This window comes from Pan paniscus, chromosome 7 (assembly GCF_029289425.2).
Source record: "Pan paniscus chromosome 7, NHGRI_mPanPan1-v2.0_pri, whole genome shotgun sequence".
Lineage (NCBI taxonomy): Eukaryota > Metazoa > Chordata > Mammalia > Primates > Hominidae > Pan > Pan paniscus.
The window spans coordinates 71,168,921-71,194,587 of NC_073256.2; the positions used below are offsets into that span (position 1 = coordinate 71,168,921).

The 25,667-nt window shown below is 38.7% G+C and overlaps 1 protein-coding gene across 3 annotated transcripts in view; it reads left to right on the plus strand.

Moving 5' to 3' along the window:
* XKR4 (XK related 4) overlaps positions 1–24,832 on the plus strand; it is a 441,254-nt gene extending 416,422 nt beyond the window's left edge. Inside the window, exons 3-4 of one of the 3 annotated variants that reach the window (XR_004672896.3) lie at positions 5,978–9,453; positions 16,352–24,832. Coding sequence is in view for 1 of the 3 variants with exons in the window: in XM_034966105.4 (XP_034821996.1) it covers positions 5,978–6,924 (947 nt within the window). In the remaining 2 variants the exon portion in view is untranslated. Of the gene's footprint in view, positions 1–5,977 lie in introns of all 3 variants that reach the window. The other 2 variants (XR_004672897.3, XM_034966105.4) reach the window with 2 other exon arrangements.
* The last annotated feature ends 835 nt before the right edge of the window (positions 24,833–25,667 follow it).

Consider the following 25,667-nt stretch of genomic DNA (forward strand, 5'->3'; position numbering starts at 1 on the left):
AATTCTCTACCTCTCTCATTTAAACTGCTTTTAGACACAAATTAGAGGAAGGTTATAGGAAAGCAATTTACTGGTGATGAAAAGCAGAGTTTAGTGATGTTGAGTCCGTCTAATGGGCCCTGTGGGAAGCCTTGAAATCGAATCTGAATTTGGAGCAAAGCCACAGGAATCAGAGCAAAGGTAAAGAAAAGAATAGTTAGAGCAGACAACTGGCATTTAAATAGAGTACCTTCCTTTCTTATTCTGAGCTTTGCTTGTGCTTTAAGAACATATGTGGAGTTAGATTTGGGGAACACCAAACATGTCATTAATACAATTTTTTTTTTTTTTTTTGAGACAGAGTCTCACTCTCTCGCCCAGGCTGGAGTGCAGTGGCACGATCTTGGCTCACTGCAAGCTCCGCCCCCTGGGTTCACGTAACACAGCTATTTTTAAAATAATTTAATTCCATACTATGTTCAATAAGAAGAGGAAATAGATGACAGCAGAGTTAAAGCAGGGGAGTGGGGGAAAGAAGGGGAGGAAAACAAGGGCATGAAGAGAGATGCCCTAAAGGGAACATAAACCCATGAGAAGCAAAAAGAAGAGGGAAGAAATTCAAAATGTTGTTGTGCACTTGGACTTCATCATATTGATTTCTATCAGTTCCCCTTGCAATGTTAATTCGCTAATGAGCTAGTGTTAGACCCATAACTATTATTCTGAAAAATCTTTATTGAAAATGGACAAGTATCTTAGACATCTGAGAAATTAGCCTCTGGCTTACTCAGCAGTGTCTACAATAATTCAGATGCACAAATCTGAAGGGCTAGAAGTAGATATCTCCTAGTCTAGAGTTTCAAAATGAAAACTCTTGGATTATAATATGTCCAAATTCCTTTACCACCCGTATTCAAAAAAAAAGAATCTCTCTACATACATATCTATTTGATAATCAGTTCAAAATGATGGAATAAACTGTCATACCAACTTTATGGTCATTGAACTGTTGTATTCAAAGTCAGATTGATTAGTCAGGCTGTGATACAGTAAGAAAGCAAAGACATCTGGATCAGCCCGACTCAGTTCAGTGACAGAAGCAATGACCTAAAATGGTGCACATTATGAACACATGGATTTGGGTGACTTTGGACATGGCATTTCAGTCAAGCTGCACATAAAATCCTTTTCTTAGAACTGTGGCCACCTATCTGGAAATTCATGTTCCCTCTAATTCTGAGAAGGGCATTACACTAGCAACAGGGGGGGATAAAGGGAAGAAGAATTGTGTTCTTTCCATGAGAAAGCAAATGTTGTCACCTACAGCCAGATTGCTTCCAGGTATTTCATCGTAGGCCCGTGGGGTTTCAGGTCTCACAGTCAGACACACAGTACTGGGGCTCAGAAAGGCTGGGAGTCCAGATGGGCATTTGATGTCTGCTGGATTCAAGACATGGAGTGACTGAGGTCACCCAGAAAAAGGCTGAGAAGGGAAGAGGACTGAGGACTGCATCCCAAGCAATGCCAGTAGCTAAAGGACAACCAGACCAAAATGGGGGAACAAGAAACAACAGGAGGGAAAACAGGAGACACATCTGAAATAAAGAAGAGGAGAGAGAAAAAAATCACACCAATGGTGTTTCTTGGGATAAAGGAGGCTTGTTACATGTTTGTAAGATCTGGGGAAGGCGCTCTTATAGAGGAGGAGATGGAATCCAGAGAAAGGCAGGTTAACTGTTAGCGCCCTTGTTTAGGAAGCAGGAGAGTTCGCTTTGGAGAAGGACAATTTTCACCCAAGATAAATGGGAGGCAGGAGAGAGGGAAGATAACCTCTCAAAGTGAGAATCAATTTCTTTTCTATAAAATAAGATTATTGCACTAGGTAAGCTCTAAGGTCTTATCACCTATTTTCACATTTTAAGAAATAATATATAATCCCTTTTAGTCCCCTGTAGCTGTTTTTATAGCTTGATCTTAGAAGCAAGTTTTCATGAGTGATATACTATTCATTATTTTGAAAGAAAAGACTGACAGACCCATTATATATTTTTTCCTGGGGCCACTGAAGGAATCGTCATATTTTAGTATGATGATCCTGAAAAAATACATTGTTCGATGTCACTTATATATTCCTGCCTAGCAATGCAACCATGAAGAAGCAGCAGGTAAACCCAAAATTAGGAACACCTTTTTTTTTCTTTTTTTCTTATTTTCTTCAAACAATGTCAGTGTCATAAAGTCAAAGAAAGTATTTGGAAATAATCCAGATTAAAGAAAACTGAATTAATACAACAGCTAAATGTAGTACCTGATTCTAGACTTGATCCTGTATAGGGGAGAAAAATTTTGGAATGGACATTGTTAATGTCAATTGGTGAAACTAGAATACTGATAGTGGATTTTTTTAAAGTACTGTGTCAATGTTAAATTGATTGAAGTTGATAACTTTATGTGGTTATGTAAGAGAATGCCCCTATTCATAGGAAATAAACACTGGTATATTTTAGGATAAAGGACCATAATGTATGCATTTAATCGCAAATGGGTGAGAGAGAGAGACAGAGACAGAGAGAGGGCAATGATACAGTCAGTTGACAATTAGGGCAAATGAAATATAGATGTTCAATATAATATTTCTAGTCTTATAATTTTTCTGTAAGTTTGAAATTATTTTCAAATAACAACTTAAAATACACATTAATAGCTAAAGGAGTGCTCAGAGTCCTGTGTTCCAGCACTGTGCCACTGCATATCAGAAGCTCCAGAGAACTCTAAGAATAAGGCCATGCCTTGCTGAGGAAGTCTGTCTTGGCATTGGAAAAAACTGAGCTCGTATTATGTGTATAAAGAGCAAAAGAACTAAGTGTTCTGTGGCAGTTGTGAATTTGTGAAGTTGTAAGGGTCTTAACTTGTATATGACCCCATATTTTCTGTTCAGCATATATTTGTCTTATAAAAATCAATTGTTAAACAGAAGAAAAAGTAAATAATAATCAAAGGAAGGCCCAGCACGGTGGCTCACGCCTAAAATCCTAGCACTTTGGGAGGCCAAGTCAGGAGGATCACTTGAAGCAAGGAGTTCGAGACCAGCCTGGCCAACATGGTGAAACCCCCTCTCTACTAAAAATCCAAAACTTAGCCAGGCGTGGTGGCACACGCCTATGGTCCCAGCTACTCAGGAGGCTGGGGCATGAGGATGGGTTGAACCCAGGAGGTGACGGCTACAGTAAGCTGAGATCGTGCCACTGCACTCCAGCCAGAGTGAGACTCTGTCTCAAAAAATCATCATCATCATCATCAACACAGGAAGAAGAGAAATTCTCATTGCTAAAGCAGAGAATTCATAAAGAGGGTATCACAGGGACATGAAATTTCCCTTTGGTATAGATTTTTTAAATTGTAAGATATAGAGACAGCAAAGCTGATAGAAAGCCTTCATTTTTCTACGGCTACAGTATCATCTTAACAAGTTCCTGGAGTGTCAAACGCAGGCTGAATTACTCTTTTAGGACACGCAATAAAAGGGGCAGAGATTACAGAGTAATTTGAAGGAGGCTAATGTTTCTATTCTCTTAAATCTGACAACAGATCATATCATCATTTCATGATACTGTGTACTTAAAGTTTTCTTACTATTTTTTCACTGCTTTGGAAAGCAGCCTTAAGTAACGTCTTCCTGTGCAAACTGGTAGAACCATTCTGACCACCCCGCTAACAACCCGGCTTTGGTTGGCGCGAGCCTGACCGGCGGTGCAGTTATCTTCCTGAAGGCGGCGCTGTGCCCCAGCTGTGCTGAAGGAGGCCGGCGTGCAGGAAGGGGAGGGGCGTTCCCGGGCAGAAACCCAGCTGGGCGCCGCGTTTAAAAGCACAAAGGGAGCATAGTCTAGTGAGAAGCTACACGTTTGCAAGTGGTACACATAAGAAGAGAGATATGAGCGGCTTCTATGCCCTACAAAAGCGTCGAAATTAAAACGGCACAATCTTTTGTTCTTAAATCCCCAGGTGATAATAAAGATGTTCGCATAGTCGTTATCCCATTACCTTTTATTTCGCATTTCTCTCACCTTCTTTTGTCATTTTTTAAACTTTTTCTCCTTCCCCCTCTTTCACTCCAGAATTTGTTTTATAATTGATGTCGGTGTTTTCTGTTGCTTAGAAATTAAATTATCAGAAACTCCTTTGTATACTGGTCTCTAACTGATCTATAAATAGCACCACAGCTGCCTGTGACTTACAGCAATTAAAGATTTTTGTGCTAGCCAGAAAAAGAAAAGAAAAGAAAAACCTGAAGGTCCCAGTGTAGCATGTCTAGTTGTTCTGCTGGCTTTATTGGGAGGAAATATGAGAAATGGCTCTTAGAAAATATTTTCCTTATCAATAATTGTTCTTTGGAGTTCACCTTACTCAACGAGGATGTATCAGAAATAATTATTGGGGTTGAATGTATTTCCTGTCAATTAGTGTGGTCTTTTTCCACAAGAGTACTTTCTTTTCATTTTTCAAGGATCATAGACAACAGCTCTTCCCTATAAAAATATTTTTGAATAAAAAGTACCAATTCCATTATAAGATCTTGGCAATCAACATATCTTCTATTATATCCAAAAGAAGAGAAAGGCTTTAATGGGGCCTGGTTATGATTAATAATAGATTTGGTGAAGAAAAAGCCAGCCAGACTTTAAAATAGATGAGACCATTCTTAGTCTTGGTGAGTCTTGGTTCAGCTCATTAGGGAAGCCAGCTGCGATGCAGATTGGCATACCATTTCTGTGACAGAGGAATTTCCCATAAGAGCTCTCTCCTAAAGGAGGCCAGTGTGTTTTTAGGTGAGCCCTGGCCACATCTGGACGATAGAGATGAACTGTGCCATACAGGAGGTGGAACAAGAGTCGAGGAAAACAATAAAAATGACTTTTAACATTTGGAAGCCTACTTTTAGAGGGAATACCAACCAAATGGGGCCAATAAAATGATAAAATAAGAGAAGTGATTGAAAAATAATTTCAGCACAATCTTTCATCTATGAAGAGCTAAGAGATGGAAGACAGGGAACGGACATGTCTTCTTTTATGGGAAAGGCAATAAGGAACAGATAAAGGCTGTAGGAAGAGTGCCAGATTGCACTAGGACAAACTGTGCACCAGGTATCACAAGAAACATTGCCAAGGATGTTGTACAGACACCTTTTATTTTTAAGAATGCATAAACTGTCTTTTGTGAATAAACTACATTTAATCCTGCTTACAAGCAGAAAGATAAACCAGGTAGTCCCTGATTTCTTGTGATTACATATCCCCTTCAATCATGGAATCACAAAGCTGACAGAGAACTTTGGAGATCACACACTTTATAAATGAGGACACCCATTTTAACAATAGTCCAAGGTCATGGGGGTAGTAAGTGGCAAAGTTGAAGCAACAACCCAGTTCTGACAGCCTCCGGTCCATGGTTATTTTCCCACTTCACAAAATTACCTCCTTAGTCCATTTACACCAAATACAGAAAGTTAAACTCCATCCCATTTCCAGGTCTCACACCCATGCTGGGTTTGAGTAGCATTCCTATTAGCTTCATGACTTCTCCATATGGATGAGCCTTAGAGAAGACAGATACGAGGATCCCCATCTGAGTTAAAACACAAAGAAAATCCTGGTTAACATGGTGAAACCCCGTCTCTACTAAAAATATAAAAAATTAGGCAGGCATGGTAGTGGGCGCCTGTAGTCCCAGCTACTGGGGAGGCTGAGGCAGGAGAATGGCGTGAACCCGGGAGGCGGAGCTTGTAGTGAGCAGAGATGGTGCCACTGCACTCCAGTCTGGGCAACAGAGTGAGACTCTGTCTCCAAAAAAAAAAAAAAAAAAAAAAAAAAACCAAAGAAATTAAGAGTCTTTGCTGAGGTCAAAGCCAGTCTTCCTCAAGCCCCCAGCTCTGTGTGACTTCCAGGAGTCATTGCTGCAACTGATTTCTGACAGACTGTCTTCCTGTTTGCCTTTGTAGGTTTCACAGCGGCAGCTTCCCTCGTGTCCCTGGCCTGGGCCTTGGCCTCCTACCAGAAGGCCCTCCGGGACTCTCGAGATGACAAGAAGCCCATCAGCTACATGGCCGTCATCATCCAGTTCTGCTGGCACTTCTTCACCATCGCCGCCAGGGTCATCACGTTTGCCCTCTTTGCCTCGGTTTTCCAGCTGTACTTTGGGATCTTCATCGTCCTTCACTGGTGCATCATGACCTTCTGGATCGTCCACTGTGAGACAGAATTCTGTATCACCAAATGGGAAGAGATAGTGTTCGACATGGTGGTGGGGATTATCTATATCTTCAGTTGGTTCAATGTCAAGGAAGGCAGGACACGCTGCAGGCTATTCATTTACTATTTTGTGATCCTTTTGGAAAATACAGCCTTGAGTGCCCTCTGGTACCTCTACAAGGCTCCCCAGATTGCAGACGCATTTGCCATTCCAGCGCTGTGTGTGGTGTTCAGCAGCTTTTTAACTGGCGTTGTTTTTATGCTGATGTATTATGCCTTCTTTCATCCCAATGGACCCAGATTCGGGCAGTCACCAAGTTGTGCTTGTGAGGACCCAGCCGCTGCCTTCACTTTGCCCCCAGACGTGGCCACAAGCACCCTACGGTCCATCTCCAACAACCGCAGTGTTGTCAGCGACCGCGATCAGAAATTCGCAGAGCGGGATGGGTGTGTACCTGTCTTTCAAGTGAGGCCCACTGCCCCATCCACCCCATCATCTCGCCCACCACGGATTGAAGAATCAGTCATTAAAATTGACTTGTTCAGGAATAGGTACCCAGCATGGGAGAGACATGTTTTGGACCGAAGCCTCCGAAAGGCTATTTTAGCTTTTGAATGTTCCCCATCTCCTCCAAGGCTGCAGTACAAAGATGATGCCCTTATTCAGGAGCGGTTGGAGTACGAAACCACTTTATAAAGCAAAAGGAGTTGCAGGACCCACAACATCCAGATGAAGGGGTGACAGCAGGGCTGTGGCCATAATGACACTTCATCCTAGAGCAGGGCAGTGAGCCGTGAAGTTCCTAGTGGGACCGTCATCACCATTATCATTTGATCCTGTCGGCTGGGGGCGGCTGGTCTCCTTCAAAGCAGCTGCACCCGAGAGTCTCTGACTCCACCTGAAAGAATGACGCTGGCTTAGTAGGACTCTCCATTGCTACCAAACTCCTCCTGCACGGTCTTGGGTGCACCCACCAGAGGGTACTATTATTATGGAAAAATTTTGCCTCCAATCATTAGGGTGTCTTGATGGCGTTAACTGATCTTTCCATAAAAATAGATTCAGTCATACACACATACATACACTAACACACATAAGTTACACCAGTCCTCTGTCAAAAAAGCTTAGGTGACTTTTCTTGATGCAAAGCTCTGATTCCCACAGGAATATAAAAACAAAGAAAGAGGGAAACATCCCTCGAGAAAAAAAATAGCATTGCTTAGAAAAGAATTCATAAACCATTTTCTCATTTGGAAATCCATACCATGTGTGAAAATCCTATCCAACGGACAGCAAACCCAAATGTTGTCTACACATGTGTTAGCATTGATGGAGTGGTTCATTTTCTACACATTTCAGGATTTGTTTTATATTTTAAATTTTCAGTTGCGAACATCCTTTTTGACAGAAATCCTATGCAGCCCATGTACGGCTTTCAACAAGACCAAGGAGCTCAATAACTTCATGATGTAAATTAAATAGTAATCATGATTCAGTATTCAATTGCAAAAATGTAACAGGTACACAAAGAGGAAGTGGGGAAAAAGGCAAAATGAGAGTCTGATTCCCAGGCATGTGCAGCGCCCATTGGGACATAACGGCAATGCGGCGCGAGCCAGAGGAATGGGCTGGAACCGGATCTGTTTCCAGACGCAGAATGAGTGGCTCTGTGTGACCATAGGCAGACGCTGACTCTGGAAGACTCCGTGCCACTCCTTTCTAGTGCCAAACACCATCCAACCACAGGACTGACGTGGAAGCCCCAAACAACTGAGAATGAGTGGCATGAGCCCCCTAAAAGCAGGCGAGAGAACGAGCAATCAAGTTCTCCACTGTGTACAGACTTTTCCTCCCCCCAATCCAAGGTCAAAGTGATGTGTCTTTTAGAGGCTTTGGGACACTTTTTAGTAAGTATGAGCAGACAAATGCAATGAATATGCTATGAAAAAACCCTTCTGAACTGAGAGAGGGCTTATCACTATATCCAGCTAAGATGTGTATTTGAATCATCTGTAAAGTCGCACTCTTACAACAAGCTTCTGGGTTTTAAATACCTCCGTACAGCAAGTAAACGTTCCCCGCTTTCTGTTCTCAGTGTCCTCGGTCATGGTGCTTTTCGTTGCATTAAAAGTGCCGGTCAAACTTTGATAGTATTTTTTTATAGTTGGTGCAGAGTGGAATAACTCATGGATTATTTCAATATTTTTGTAATAAAAAATATAGGGTATACACATAGGCATCATCACATTTTTTATAGACCTGGAATCGTTTAAAATACTTTAAGCATCATAATTACTTGGGATGTCAGAAACTGGTCCACAAATTCCATCAGCCTGCCTCAGCAGATTGAAAACATTTGTCTCTTGCAAGATCACCCTACTTTGCAAGTTGGTGCCCCCAGGAACCTGGCCAGGGGTGCTATCACAATATCAGGTGAAGAGAGAATCAGCTTAAATAGAAAGGGCTTGTCAAGACTGGCCAATGTTTCCCAGGAAATCAAAGATGTAAATGATTACTTTCATCCATCCATTATAACAAACCTGACCACAGTGGAAGATGTCTTAAACTTCCTTCCCTGGTTTTATATTAACCCAACTGATAGATTAAGTATTAGTCAAACCACTAAAAAAGAAAAAGAAAAAAGTTTAACTTAATTATTCGGTTATTTGGACCTAATTCACACAAAGTAGTCCAGTTCTCTAGCCACCACCTGTAATGGGTGTGTCATCCAGAGACTGTGTCCCCACGATGACATCCACAGGAAGTAACAGAGGGCTCAACCTAGGACTTCTTTTGGTACAAAGCCCCAAATCAATTTTTTTAAAAAATAGACAATTTTTATAAGTAGACATACTTCCTAGTACTCCATGATTTGATCCTCCAAGCAAGATTTCCACTAAAAAATACTAATCTTTTGTTGGGATGTGGAAAGATTACCTAGTCACCAGTAAAGGCCCAGGAAAAGGCTCTTCTTGTCAGCACATGGTGAAAACATTCCACCCCCACTGTAGAAGGAAAAAACGATTTTGGCAAATTCTTCACTTTTGTGCAGAACCTTGAGTTATTAGCTTCATTGTTTCCAAGACAACTTTTAACTGATGATCTTTGGAAATTGAGTTTCTCAGTTGAACTGTACCTTTGATTCTATGAGTAAATCACAGATTACAGTCTAATAGAGTCAATCAATCAACACAAACCCAACAGGCCCCATCATGCTTCAATCATGTAAGTTCTAAGTTATTTCTCAACTTGATCCCTCATTCAACATGTTAAGAGTCAGAATGAATACTATGTCAATGAAAAATGATGTACTGTGCTTTGACTTGGAGGTGAGATTGGCAGTCAGGAGAATGTAAGGAGGTTGAATTTTTCAGTGATTTCCCAAATACTGTAAATGCTCTGTTATCCGACATATTTGGAGATTATGATGTTTTAATTAGGCATGAATTCTTGTTAAGGAAAGAACATATCCATGATGTGATGAATTACAACCTTTCAAAAGATTACAAGAGCAAAACAAGAGATAAATCATGATTTAGCCTTGCTTCCATGATTCAGGAAGCACTACACTGCCATCAGACTGTTGTGGTAATAACAACTTTTACTCGTTTTCTAGATGCACAGATAACAGAGAGTTTAAAGTATTCGGATTTAAAGAGACATCGTCAATGTACAAAGAAACAAAGTTTCATTTTTGTATTTATATTTTAATTCTAACATTTCCTTTTCAATCTGCCATTAAACCCTCCGCAGACAGTAACTGGAGAATCCCAAAGGAAAAAATTGGAAATGCTGTGTTCCTTATCTGCAGGCTCCTTTCCGTGTCTGAGTCCACTTTGATTCCATTTAAGAGGGAGATCTGCTCTTACTCACTTTTTGCATAGGATCAGGAAATTTTCTAAAGGAACAACATTGTAATTTGTTTTACTTTTAAACTTGCATTTCTAAATATGAAACCATGTTTAATGAATATATATAATGTGTGTGTGTGTATCTTAACCATAGTGACACTTTAAGTGTTTGTGTGAAAGAAAAGGAAATAATTTTTCCATGTAAGTCAAAGTTTAGTCTCCCAAAATGACTATGTCCTTTAAATCCTCTTTGCTTATTTACTTAACTACATACTGTCTAGTTCAATAGCATTGACTTTGCAGACACTTAGTTACTACTCATTTGTGATAAACGCTGTTAACCCAACAAATATAATAAATTCTCTTACTGACATGGCAAGAATATATAATTCAAGTATTAGCAAAAGATAATCTGAAGATAAAAGTAAAATGAAGTATTTTATGGTTAATTTCTAAATGCCCAATTTATTTTGCTCTATGAGTAAAGGAAGTGATTGCACAGAACAATTAAAAGTGAATGAGAATAGTTGAAAACTCAATGGCTGTTTTTTAAAAATGATATATGTGCCTTTTAAGTGTGTGTCTGTACATACATATATGTATATATACGTACCTATATATGTATGTACACACACACACACACACACTTTCCAACTAAAGTAACAGAGGTGAAAAGGATAAAGTATATACTGCTTTTGAATGTATATAAAGTGGTATGTTATGCATATAAATTGTACATAAACTTTTTAGAAAAGAAGCATTTTCCTGCTCCTTTTTCAAAACCAACCCAAGCTTACAGTCCATCTATAAGACCAACACACTTACGAACTTCAGTTGGAAATACCTAAATATAATTCAGCACTTCTTAGCTCGAATGAGTTTTATCACTTCTTAAGGATCTCATCTTTTAAACAGCTGAATAAAATAGTTCTGTGTCACTTCAAAGTTTCTTTCTCTGAACAGATTGAATTGAGCAAAGAGAACCTCTTCTGTCCTTACCAGGATTGTGTAAGGTTACACATTTGCTTTTAAATATACCAAATGCCGTTGAATGGAAACAAGTTCTGACACAATGTTTAGACAAGAATCCAGAGATTTTTTCTAATGAACCATTTTCTAGACTAAATATATGCTCCCTTGCATTTTCCACATATCTTTGCCATTAGCCATTGCTGTTTCTATATAAAGCTTGGATGAGATGCCTGCATTTTTATGTGCTAAGGAGAATTCCTTAAAGCCTTTTTAAAAATAGCTCATACTGTCATTCAGATTATAGCTCAGAGGATGGTTGAAGCGCATGGTGAAAACACAGGAGGACTGGGGTGGTCATTCCTATAATTTCAGTGACAGATGCAGATCAACGTTCCTTTGTCTCGGCAATCCAATGTCATTTTTGAAAACAATCAAAAAGATCGCTTGTGTCAGCTTCTGACTCATAACACTCCTCCCACCTGATGCTCCAGTGTTTCAAAATGGCCAAGGATGGGTGATTCCGCTCTATCCCCCATTTCTGAGACTCTTGTCTGGACCTGTAACAGGCCATGAAATGCCCTGAGCATTCGAGTGGCATCCCTTCTCCTCACATAGGCACCTGGGTGGCAGCATCAGACCACTGCAGTTGTTGTGTTGACATATGTCTTATCTAGTTGCTGTCCTAAAAATGGGCATGTGGCAAGACTCTCAATCTACAGCCTCGACAGTATCATTACTCATTCTAAAGTAAAACTGCAGAATGTGGGTGGAATTGTATAAAAACATAATGAGCCATTTAATTTTGCTAATTGAAGCAATTAGGCTAACATGCAAGCAGCCTGCTCTCACAGCAGAAAGCCACATGGAAGAAGTGCCAAATAGCCATTTGCATTTATACATATATATATTTCAGGCAGTGACCTGGCCCCCAAATGTAAAGCTTTTGTCAACCTTGAGGCCTATATTCTGCTAAACAAGAGATGACTTAATGTCCTTGAAATATTTTCGTAATATACTGACAGCCTAATGTCAGAAACGAGCTGCCTAAATCAAGTTTTGCTTTTGGTTATTTCATTTCCCCATAGACTTTCTTATGGTTCCATCTCCCACATTGAGAGTAGCTCACCACGATGGATGATTTACTGCGCACCTAGTGCTGGACTAAGAGCTGTATCTATGTGTTTTCATTTAGTCCTCACTGCCATCTGTGAGTTAAGCATCATTTACAGATGACAAAATCTGTAAATGGCTTAGAGATGTCAAGCAATTTGCCCAAAGGTCCCACAGCTAGGAAACAGTGGGGCTGAGGGTTGAGCACAGCTTTCAACAACTGCGACTTCTGGGAGCCCAATGACTCTTCCCACAAAATCTAGTCCTGATTTGGCAAGTCTTCAGAAGAAACAGAATCATGGTCTGATGATCAAATTTTTCCAAGAAAATTTTATTTAAAAGTCAAAGATGTCCTTCAAAATGAACAGTTAAAAATGTAAAAGTCGATGTAAAATGGAAGTCTCTATCACCTGTAACTAAATTTTACCTTAACTCTAACTCATAGTAGGCAGATAAATGCTATTCTTCCATTCCAGGCAACTGTCCCCCTCCTATGGCTCCACTATGTATTCAATTAAGTGATAAATATAAATTAACCTGATGCCATGTCTCTTGTATTTTATATGTGTATGCTGTTTTCATCCAATTAAGCAGACTGAAAAAAAACTAAACCCCATTACTTACTTTGGCATTTTGACAAGATAGAGAGAGAGGAAAAGAAAGAGGGAGGGAAAGAGGGAGGTAAGGAAGAAGGAAGGAAGGAAGGAAGGAAGGAAGGAAGGAAGGAAGGAAGGAAGGAAGGAAGGAAGGAGATCTAACAAGTCTTTGAAGTGATATTTTCAAATTATAAGGTAATTCTGTTTCACTGCCATAATTTTTCCCTAAATTTTATTTAATATCTTGCAGGTCACAAACTTTAATATTTAAGAGGATTATTAAAGCACTAGCTTGAACAATCATATAAGTCTAGGAACCTTATTTCAGTGTTAGATGCCAATAATACTGCAAGTGTCAACCAAATATTTGTTGAATTGAATTATAAAATAATTGATGTGTTCTTTCCCTTCTCACTTTAGATATAGCATGTCTGAAGGTCTGCAAGATGACAGAGTTGTAACCCATTCAATGATATTGTTGCCTAGTAAGCTGTGTGTGTGTTGTTTGAACTGATACTAAAAAGGTAGCCGATAATAAACCAAAAATTTTCTCAACCCTGGTGTTTATTTTTAAAAAATCTTCAATGATCAATATGAATGTAGTGTATTAAAATACAAGTAACTATCTTCCTACTTTGATTTAAGAGATCTTTATGAATTTATATAAAATTAGAAGTCACTGATTTTTATAGGAAATAGCATGTAAAATAAATCTAAGTACTGCTTTATCACTTTATTTTATAGATGAGACAACTGAGATCCAAAAAGAACAGGTAATTTTTGTGATCAGGATTACACAATACACTTTTATTTTTTCCCTGAGTCATTTATTCAACAAGTTTGACCTCTACAACTCATTTGGCTAGGCAATGCACAGTCAAGCACAAAAGGAAAGTTGCACTGGAATAGCTCACAGTCTGGCTATTAGCAGCACAATCATAGTTTTCTGACGTCAGCTCTTACTCTTTTCTACTCTACCACACTGTTTCTTCTCTTCTCAATATCTATATTTAATTCCATATTGAAGCAAGAAAGAAACACAGCTTTTCTAAGACTATGCAGTCATGTGTCACTTAAGGATGGGGTTATGTTCTGAGATATGCATCGTCAGGCAATTTTGTCATTGTGTGATGGAGTGTGCTTACACAAGCTTAGATGGTAGAGCCTACCATGCTCCTAGGCTATATGGTAGAGCCTATTGTCCCTAGGCTACAAACCTGTACAGCATGCTACTGTACCGAATACTGTAGGCAACTGTAACACCATGGTAAGTACTTGTGTATTTAAATATAGAAAAGTTACAGTAAAAAATATAGTTTTATTGTCTTATGGGATCGCTGTCATATGTGCAGTCTATTATTGACCAAAATGCCATTGTGTGGCATGTGAGCCTTACAATATACAATTAATATATGAAATAATGATGATGAACATAAAGTAATACAAATACAAAAAAAAACACTAGATGACTGCTTATAAAGAGAAAAGTAATTTTATAATTTGTTTATATGACTCTCCAACACTAGATATTTTTAAATTGATATCACAACACACAAAAAAATTGAAATACTCTCTTGGTGCATAGTATTTGATTGAAAACAATCATTTTTGGATAAACTTTGAAGCGATTCTTGAGAACTTATTTCAAGAAAAGGCATGAAATTAGGGAGACTCCAAAATGAAGAGTTTTCCAATAGGTGACTTCTCTGATTTTTCAAGAAAGCATTCTTCAATAACTGTATTTCTCCAGCATACTGGTTATTTAGGAATAACAAATTTCTGGACATAAACATGAGCTGTTTCTCTAAAGCCTTTCCTCCAATGCCCAGAAGAGCAGCACTGTGCTGCATGACAATTTCAGGAGTCAGGAGTCAGGAGTCAGGACAGTCAGCCCCAGCTTCCTGGGGAAACCCACACTGGCTTTGGACCCGATTGCATTCTCTCCTGAGTGATTGGCTTCCCACATATGTAAGGAGCAGATTGTTAAAGATCACTATTAACTTGTATAACTAATTTTCCTTATGTGAAATAATTCTGGTCAGGGAATATATAAACCCATTGGCCCTCTAAGGAGTAGAAGAAAAGAGAGAAGAAAGCATATTAACTTTTATGAGTACAGAATAATTCAAGTTCCTTGGAGAGTCACATTATGCATTAATAAAAGAGTTGACCTAATAAATGTTACAAGGTACCATGATCTCTAGGTTCATGCCACCATTACCACATTCCTTACTACAATTATTGCTATTTTAGTCATTGGACCAGACAAAAAGAAGCATATAATTACTGATATAATATTTGCTAAGCAAAAATCTTGTTTAACGAAAAAAACAATACCAAAACTAATTAATCAAAATATTAAGCAAATATTACCAGCACAGTACTGACACAAAATTTTCTCTTGTGCTAGTAATTGAAGTATGTCATCTACACTGTTATTAGAATTTCAGAAAATAGGCCGGGCGCAGTGGCTCACGCCTGTAATCCCAACACTTTGGGAGGCCGAGGCGGGCGGATCACAAGGTCAGGAGATCGAGACCATCCTGGCTAACACAGTGAAACCCCGTCTCTACTAAAACTACAAAAAAATTAGCCAGGCATGGTGGCGGGCGCCTGTGGTCCCAGCTACTCGGGAGGCTGAGGCAGGAGAATGGCATGAACCCAGGAGGCAGAGCTTGCAGTGAGCCAAGATCGTGCCACTGCGCTCCAGCCTGGGTGACAGAGCAAGACTCCGTCTCAAAAAAAAAAAAAAAAAAAAAAAAGAATTTCAGAAAATATAAAGTTTTGTGTTTTTATTATATTTCCATCTACCAAATTGTTGACCTTCTCCTCCTCTCCATTGCTTAATTTATATTAAAACAGATTTAATCGAATTATTACTTAAGTACTACAAATGTTATCAGATGGAGATGTGGTTAAGCTAATTTAATTTACCTATTCTAGTGGCATTCTGGTATGGAGCTGTATCAAATCAACACTTTTAATTATTTCAGATTAATTCATCAAGAAGTTCCAAAACACTACTAAATGTGTTGAAAATATAGTTTGAGTTTCTATGATTGTAATCAAAATTCCCATTTTGATCGCACACCAGTAGAACGCATCTTAACACCAGCATTGCCATTGTGAGTCTAGAAAATGAGCATTTTGTGTGTTGAGCGCTGTTGCATTCACTTAGCAATTAACCTTTGACCTGTGGTTTTCTACTGAGCCCCTTGTGATTTTTTTTATTCTATTCAAATTGGGAGCAATAACACACCTTAACATAACCAAAAAAAGGAGACCTGTCAGCTAGTGAAAGAATTGTCATTTTATATCATTCTTTCAAAAAATTAAAATATTCAACTTCCCTTATTAACCTTTCTAATGCATTGTACATAAAAGAGGAAATGGATTTCTGAAGTATATTTTGAAAGCCTGGGGTGAAACATTTTCCACGGTCTGAATCGGAAGCTTGGGGCTCTGTGGAAAGATGTAAATCCCTCCTGCTGTAAGAGGAGGGAAGGTAGCAGTGAGCTGTCACTCAGAAATACAGTCTCCACTGTCACAAAGCTGCCTATTGCTGATGCTATCGATTCCCTTCTTTTTCTACAGAAACATCTTGGAGCTTGTCAAGCTTTACTGGAGGTGATTTGCAGTTAATTAATTCAACAGACACTTTAATCTTGCAAATTCTTGACTTGTAATATTGTAACCAAGCTCCTGCAAGGGAACATTAATCAGTTAGTGAAAAAGGAGCACTTCCGTTCAGCCGTAGTACCATGACGTGCACAGGCCTGAAGAGAAAGACCTCTGTGAAGTGGAGCGCTAGTGAATTCCTGCTACCTGCTTCTTATTGCTCACGCTATGAATATTCATCTGCTTCATTTGTTTTTTCCAGTAAACGCTGTTTTGAAAAAAAAGAAAAATATTCCCGGGGGCTTGCATAGCTCAGAGAACGGGGTACTGGGTCGTGGAGACTTGCTTTAAATGGATTCAAATCCACATGTTTGGAAATGAAAATAATGCACTGTCATCTGTTGAATAATTGATCTGTCTGAGTACAGTTGCTGCTTTTATTTCATTTCTTGAGACTACCATTGTCAGCATTGTAATAACCAATTTATAAAAATTGAGTTTTTATTCAGTTTCAGAGGTAAAATCTGCATGGGTGCAGCTACTGAATAATTTGATTCCTGCCTTCTTAGGTGGTGACATTAGCAGTTCCAAACCGAGATCCATTTCTATGTGGAATTGGCTATCTTGTTGCTTCTCAGGCCCTGCAAAACCTTGGTTACGAGCTCAAAGATCACGAATCTGATATTCTTTTTTTTTTTTTTTTTTTGAGACAGAGTCTCACTCTGTCGCAGGGGCTGGAGTGCAGTGGCACAATCTCGGCTCACTGCAAGCTCTGCCTCCCAGGTTCACACCATCCTTCTGCCTCAGCCTTCTGAGTAGGTGGGACTACAGGCGCCTGTCACCACGCCCGGCTAATTTTTTTGTATTTTTTAGTAGAGATGGGGTTTCACCGTGTTAGCCAGGATAGTCTCTATCTCCTGACCTCGTGATCTGCCCTCCTTGGCCTCCCAAAGTGCTGGGATTACAGGCGTGAGCCACCACACCCGGCCCTGATATTCTTAATGACTAAATTTTCACATAGAGGTAAACAGAGCATCTCTTAATTTAAGACATGGTTCTTTCTCCCTTGCTTCTGGGTTTTTTTTTTTTTTTTTCAAAGAAAGATTTGAGCTACGAGATAAGAATGAAGTTACCAGAAGTTATCAGGTCATAGTTTCACAGTATGCAAGAGAGTCGGGCCTTCACATGTTCTTGTAAAGTTTTCTGTCTAATCTTTTGGTATAACAATTTTAGGAGTTCACCCTAGATGAAAGAGTGGAAGTCATCAGATTTGTCAATAAGCAGTCTAGAGGAAAAACGAGAAGAGGAAGAAGCAGGGATTCTTTTTCTTGTGTTTCGAAGATGTTTCTCCTCCCAAAGCTATCACCTTGGTAGTTATCACCAAGATGTATAATAGCAAGCACTACTGAATGATCTTCCCAGTTATCAGCACTAGTATCACGGCGAGTCAGTTTTCAGAACTAGCTCTTGGCGCAAGCCCTGAAATAAAATGGGGACAAAAAGTGGTCTACCACCATGTGACTTCTTTTCTTTTTTTTTTTTTAATTTTATTATTATTATACTTTAAGTTTTAGGGTACATGTGCACAACGTGCAGGTTTGTTACATATGTATACATGTGCCATGTTGGTGTGCTGCACCTATTAACTCGTCATTTAGCATTAGGTATATCTCCTAATGCTATCCCTCCCCCCTCCCCCCCACCCCACAACAGTCCCCGGTGTGTGATGTTCCCCTTCCTGTGCACGTGATTTATTTTCAATTGCCGAGCAATGAAAACTAACAAGTTAAACAAAATGTTCATTTTCTGAACCCCAGAGCCCACATAGGTACAAAGATACTCTGTAATGTACAATGAGGTGGCCAATCGTGGAGATATGGGAGCAATAAATAGTCCTCTTAAGCAAGGTTCATGGGTAAGAGTTACTCTAGCAGGATTGGGTGTTGGGTCAGAGGGTATCTATTAATGTAGAGGCCCAAGTATGGTGATGAAGAGAAAACCTGTCAGTGGCTCATCCATAGTATTTGCCTTTTCACAGAGCAGAGAAGTTCAAAATAGTCACTGCCAGTCCATAACTATAACAACAGACATGTCCACTTTGGAAAGGCTAGGGCCTGATGAAAGTGGGAAAACAGAGATGTCAGTGGTGTCATGTCTAAGAGTGACTCTGTCATTAGGGGAACCCACCCCCTGTGATAGTTCTCCTTGACCACTGGTCCCTATGGGCTCTGCAGGAGAGCTTCTCGTGGGTTCTAAGATAAGGTATTCCAAGGTATTGTAAGTTACCCTTGTTTGTAGAACATGAACCACTTAACCATCCCTCCTTTTAACAGCAATGAGATTCAGGGTTACCATGGCCTTACTCATCTTCCCATTGTAAATATATCACAATGTCACAAGAGCCTCTGTGTCCAAACACACTAAACTGGGTTTACAAGCATTAGAATCTTTCACTCATATTGTGAATCTCAATTCTGCCAGTCACCTAGTCTGTGTATCTATTCCCAAACTGGAAAAAATAATTCTTGAGAGAATAATTTTCAGAATAATGGAGGTGGAAAGAAATGAACAGTTAAGCAATTTTTCAACATAGACAAAACCACTGGACCATTGATAGCCCTCAAGCTCTGATTCTTCCTCCTGACTAAGTTTCTTTTCTTTGGGGGGCTTTCAACATTTGAATTTTCCAGATGATTGCTGAACCATCGTCACTAAACCAAAGTAGACAAGGAGTTATTAAAAAATAAAGACTGTCCACATGACTGCAAATATCCTGATGAAAAGTGGCCAAGTAGATCACTCAGGTGGTAAATTTTGTCTTCATGATATCAAACATACGGATATTTGGAAAAGTCGAGATGTTTGAATCATACAGTTTTCCGTCTGGGTGTCTGGTGTTTCTGGATAGACAGACTGCTCAGGTGTTGTAAGTAATGGAATTGAACTTTCTTGCGCCGTAAGCAATTGCTGGTCATATTCTGCTGCTAAAGGTCTCTTTGTTGTGCAAAGAGAAATAATGCAGAACAAATGTTATTTAATTTTTATTTACTTTCAGCAAACACATGAATGAAAGAGGTCAGGTAGGCTGTCCTGGGCATTCTGGGCCTGGCTGCGGCACACCCTCCTTCACTTGGCCCCTGCCAGGCAAGAAACTTTCTATTCAGTCTTTGCTATCTTTCATAAATTGTATCATTGCTCTTCTGCTGTTCATATCATCTTAGTTATTCACAAAGTCTACTTGATAAAATGGCTCAAGGGAAATATAAGTTTGTTAAGTTTTTATTCTTCAAATAGAAGTTTTAATTTTAAGCATTCCTTATGATATTTTTTAAGCCTAAAAACCATTCAAACTGCTTGACAAAATTATTTCATGGTGAATTTTATAATGTTAATAGAAGTAAAAGCTATTTTTCCCAAACCAAACAAAATACCATACATAGTTTTTTGGGTTTGGTTTGTTGATGTCATGCCAATTTCCAAGCACCAACTGGTTACCACAAACATGGGAATATTTAGTGATATCTTTGTAGTCATCGTTAAAATTCCTGGGAAAAAAAGAAAAAGTTTACGTCAAAGGAAAATTCACCTCCCTCAAGGAAAGTCTGAGATGTTCATCCTGACATTTGCGTTCCTGATTATTTGTGGACATTTCTTCATTGTGACAGTAGGAAGATGAGCTTGTTTCTCCTGATTTGACACTGGGTTGGTGAGCATTGTCTCAAATTTTGTGCTTGCCTCATTTATGGTCCTGAAGCTTAGCAGAAAAACAGACAAGCTATTCAGACCAGTTTTCTTTAAGAGCACTTATGTTGCAGAACATGATACAAATGATTCACCGTGAGCAGGCACACAGAGTACTGAAAGGTATTCAACTATGCAAAGATATTGAGGGGATTTCCAGGGAAAACTTAAATGTTTTGAAGATTTGTAGGTAGGGTTTTGATTGTGTCACATTCTACACTCAGTGCCAAGTTAGAATGTCTTTATGGGGAAGGCAATAAAGTTACTTGTTGGGTCCTTCCTTCCCTTACAAGCAGAATGTTTTTATGAAATCAAATGGATCCTCCACTTTGTGTAGTAAGGACCCCCCAGGCCCCACAACATCATCACTGTGAGTCCTATCGCAGATGTGTGTACCAGCCCAATTCAGTTTTGCTTTTCTTTTTCCCTAAGATTTTTACTTCACCAAATCCCATTTCAAATCTTTTTACCTTCATGTTACCAACAGGATGTTTAGTTGAATCAGCAACAAAGACGTGACAACCTATTGTCCTCCACAAAAGCATTTTATTCAGTGATCTTTGGTAGTACGATAATCAATGGAATTTATGGTGTCGTAGAAAACCAAAAATCCATGTTGAATATAGTGACTGTCTTAAATATACTTAAATATGTTATTCTACAAAACAATATCCTTTTACACTATGGGATGGATTCCTTTCTGGATGCAGGGATGGGAGGGTCTATGGGTCAGTGACTGGGACAAAGGAAATGGGAATCTCTGCACAACTGAGCCCTAATCCCTGGTCCATCTCTCCAGCCTCAGAAACTCACCCTTGGCCACATTTTCCCCATATGCAAAAGAGAGATATTTATTTACCTACCTCATAGGGGTGTTGTGGAGATTAGCTAGATTTGCTAAAGTGCTTGTAGGTTAGAAAGTGCTGTCATTCCTGAGAACTGGCATTAACAGAAGAGAGCTGTGTGCAGCACGGAGGAAGTGGAGTCTGAGGAACACAACAGCAACAACTCACCAAGCAGAGAATACAATGGTTCTTCATCACTATATAAAACTAACACTTTTCCTTCAAAGGTCTATGTATAATTTTCTTCAATGATTAGCTTTTTAATGAGACAACTCCTTTCATCCAGACATTCAGATGCTTTATATAAGTTGGCAATTTTCCTGTTAACCAAACTGAATTTTACTAAATGTTTATTAAAATGCACCCAGAAAACTTGTCTCCTCCTGATGCCTGAGGGGTTTGCATGCCTGATCCCAAGCTGCATTTTTTCAGAATGCGTGCATGATGCCCCAGTTCTGTACTCATGATCACCAGGTGGCGTTCTGAAATCCACTACTGGGGAAAGATTTTTAACAGATATTAGTGAGATTAGAGTTGGTGTCATTTCCATTGAGTATCCTCTTCACCCCTAAGATGACACATCTTTACAACACAATAAAAGAACGTAAAGCCTTATTTCCACCTGTAACTCCTGAATTGATTCATTTTCACGTTATAACTACATTTCAAATATTTCGGAGAAGTTTTTACACAGGGCTTCAGCTATATACTGATATACATATGCTTACATGTGCTTAGGTGGGAATTCTACTAAAGGATAAAGGAGACAGTGTGAAAACAACATCAGAGAATATCCTGTACAACTTCCCCAAAAGTGACAAGTTTTCTTGTACTTAAAAATTTAATCCTGATAAGAACTAATGTGAAATAACATCATTTTGGTTTATAAATATTTGTAATTTTTGAGACATAGAGGCAATATCATGATATAGGAATACATTCATAAAACTAGACTAGCAAAGCAGATAATGTTTTCATGATATGGCTTCATGAGGCAAAGTTGTTGTACATCAATATTATCATTGTGCCCTTATTTAATGATTATATTCCATTGTGGAAAAAATGTGCACACTCTTAAAAATACAAAATGGGTTTCAGAAAGTTTACCTTGAGAAGTGGGTTTGAAATCATCTTGTGCTTGGAGCTGACATAAGATACGCACTCAATATAATCTCTTCTGGATTCTAAAATCTAATTGGCAGTGATATTTCAAAGCCTTAACATTTCGAGGTGGTTAATTAATATCTAATGCATGGTATTAAACTTTCTGAAGCATGAATTTAACCTAGGCAATTATCTGATTCATTTTTTTTAAAGTTTGTGCTGCCAAACCAGACTGAAGTATTGTTTTTCTGGACTAATACTATGAGAATAGTAAGTGAGTCAAAAAATAATTGGGACTGTCCTTTTTCCCCCGCCCAGTTCCTAGTATCAATACTCCCCCAACCAGAAATGCAGCAGAATATCCTTTTTGCTATAAAGGAAAATACTGTGTTTTTATTTGTTTTTGCAGAAGAAAACTGGTGTTGCCTATTTGGACTAGATGTAGGGGCCTGGAAGAAGGAAGTGGCAGATTCACAGGTGGGGTGACCAGGATGGGAGGAAGATAGTGGGGTGAGTATGTCATGGGGAGATTTTGCCACAAAGATACACAACAGAATTGAAGTGTGTTAGAGCTGGACAACCCTTTGAAATGACAGAGTCTAGATTCTTCACCAAACAGATGAAAAGACAAGTAGAGACAACATGTACTTGAGATATAAGCTATACATCTCATCACTGGAAGAAAGGAGACTTCAGCCTCTTTTCAAGGCTTTCCAGACCACATGGAACTCTCCAGAGCCCTCCTTGAAAGTTTTTAGAAAAACTACAATTTTCAGCAAAGATTCATGTGATTATGCTGCTGAGGACCAGTCATTCTGTAAACATCACATATGTGATGCTTTGTAAATGTATTAATTGTGGTCAACTTTCACGGATATTTCCCATTAACATTGTATTCCATGAACAAGTGATAGAAAACATATGGAAATTCTCTTTTGATCAAAAGGAGTGTCTCCCAATTAGTTTACGTGTGTTAGTATTGCTGACATATTATTATCATCACAAAATTCCTTTTATATCTAGATGGTATCAAATAAGAAAAGAATGCATCATTTGGTCAATTGCTTATTGAAGATCCCAACTGAAGCCTTTCTTTGGTAAAGAGCGCAGAAAGAGACCATAGCTATTCTTGGATGAGAACCTTGCCTCTACTAAATAGTTTCTGCTTTTCCTCTCTGTAGCCAGACAGCTCAATAGCCTAGGGTGAGTCGATGAAGGATATGCAAATTACATTTTTCCCATTCTCAGAACAAAGACAGCAAGCAATGAGCCAGAGGTTTCTTCTCTCTTTGAAACCAAATAGCACGCTGAATTTAGGGCTATGACAAAAATGTTGTTAAAGCAAGAGCAAAATCATCCTTCCTATGGATTCTTTTCTCAGTGTTTACTTAATTCTTTTTGCAGTTTGGATTGGAGTTTCTAGTAATGATAATTAATGCCATTTTACATGATAGCTTCAATGCAGAAATGGTGTGAGCCTGAGTTACAAATGACATGACTAGGGATACAAACTTCGTCTGTACTAACATCCTACCAAGCAGATTGGAAACAAATACTACTACCACTAATATTCTGATTTAATTAATAACATCTAATAGAAAAATAGAAACATCGTGCTTAGCATGAAACCACTGCACAATGTAAACCTGCTCCCAAATGGCAAGGATTTTTGCTACCAATATTTGTTCTTAATTCTCCAGTTATTTTAAGTAAATAAGTTTCACATCTAACTACCTCAGCTACTGTTGTTTTATTTAGAAACATGAAACCATGCACTTTGTAATCAATAAGTCTTTCGTTTAACATTTCAAAAGGATATTTGGTGCAAAGCAATTTTCAAAAATTTGTACATGATATACACCACCCAACCTCAGGAGGTTGTACTTAATTTTGTTTGTTAGTTTCTAAGGTTGGTTTTGGGTAAAATCCTCATTTCCACTCAACATCAAGATAAGCTGCTCTATATTTGCTTAATTTGCCTTAAACATTTTGTGCTCCTTTCCCTGTTCAATTTTTTTGTTTTGTTTTAAATCTATCTCTGAAAAAAAATGGAACAGGTGGCAGGTGAACAGCAAATGGAAGAGAATGGACCAGTAATTTCTCAGTCCCCTGTTGTCAACTATCTGCATGACATTCTGATTGTGCAAAAATGCCATTCCTGTGCTTCCCCCTCCATTACAGAAATAAGGTCCGAGAGACCCCACGAGTGTGCGTAGGGAACGGTGTAGACATTTCCCCCAGTATGAGCACAGTGCCTGGACCCGAATGATCATCTTGGCAGTTCTTGTGCTTTTACTTTGTAAACATTGTACAAATGTATTTGGAATTTTATTTGAAATGGAGACTTAAACTAGTTATTAAATTTGTTTCCTTCCTGTAAATATATATATTCAAATTCCATGTATCCAAACATCCCTTTAGCGTTCAGATTGTAAGTGTGTCTTTATTCGCGGGAAGCCACTGTCAGCAGGCAGTGACCCCCAGTGCCCTAGTTTGAAGCACAGTGTGTGGAGTATTTGATGTACTACAGTACCATAGTTATTTTGGTCTGTTAAGTAAGTTGCAATTTGTGATGAAATGAAGTGGAAAGTAGTACTTCATAATGAACAAATTTCCTTGGTTACATGGTTTTTCCTGTAAAACTTAAAGAAAAAAAGAAAACTTGAAATTTTATATATTTGGATTTTGTAGGTTTTTTTTTTTATTTTAATGCAACACAAGGTACCAAAATCATTAAATAAAGTACACTGTGGTCATTTTAACAGAAGTCTGTGTTCCTGATTCTGTCTAAGTCTAGGAAGAGGGCAGGACACCATAGGTGTTGGATGGGAAGGGAAAGGAGGAGGCCATGTACACAGGCATGTTCCCAAGGCAACACGATGTAAGTCTGAAATAAGCAAAGCTGAGTTCTGTCAAATTTAAAATACATTAAAAATTAAGTTATATCTCTTTTTAGTAGATGTTTTATTTATTTATTTTATTTCTGAGAAGTCCTAAAGGGTATTCCTCTAGAGCGACTATAAAAGCAAAGAGATTTTCAGATCACAAAGGAGCTTAAAAATCCAAATAAATTGTTCAATTATTAATGAACAGAAAAAGTGTCAATGGACAAAAGTACTTTTTTTTTTTTTTTGAGACAGGGTCTTGTTCTGTCACGCAGTCTGGAGTACAGTGGCACCACCATAACTTGCTACAGCCACAAACTCCTGGGCTCAAGTGATCCTCCCACCTCAGCCTCTTGAGCAGCTGGGACTACAGGTACACACCACCACATCTGGCTAACTTTTTATTTTTGTAGGCACAGGGACTTGTTATGTTGCCAGGGCTGATCTCAAACTCCTGGCCTCAAGAGATTCTCCCACTCTGGCCTTCAAATGTGCTGGGATTACAGGTGTGAGCCACTGCACCTGGCTCAAAAGTACTTTTTTAAAAGATTATGTGTCTAAAAGTTTGCCTTTTCTAAAAATCAGTGCTATATGTTATGTAATTGTTTTTCTTAAAATATTATATTTTCATTTTAAAGAGTTTTTCTATTTTCTATGCAGTTGGTAAGCATTCTACTGGTTTATAAAAGCCTTCTTTCATAAAATGTTAAATAATAA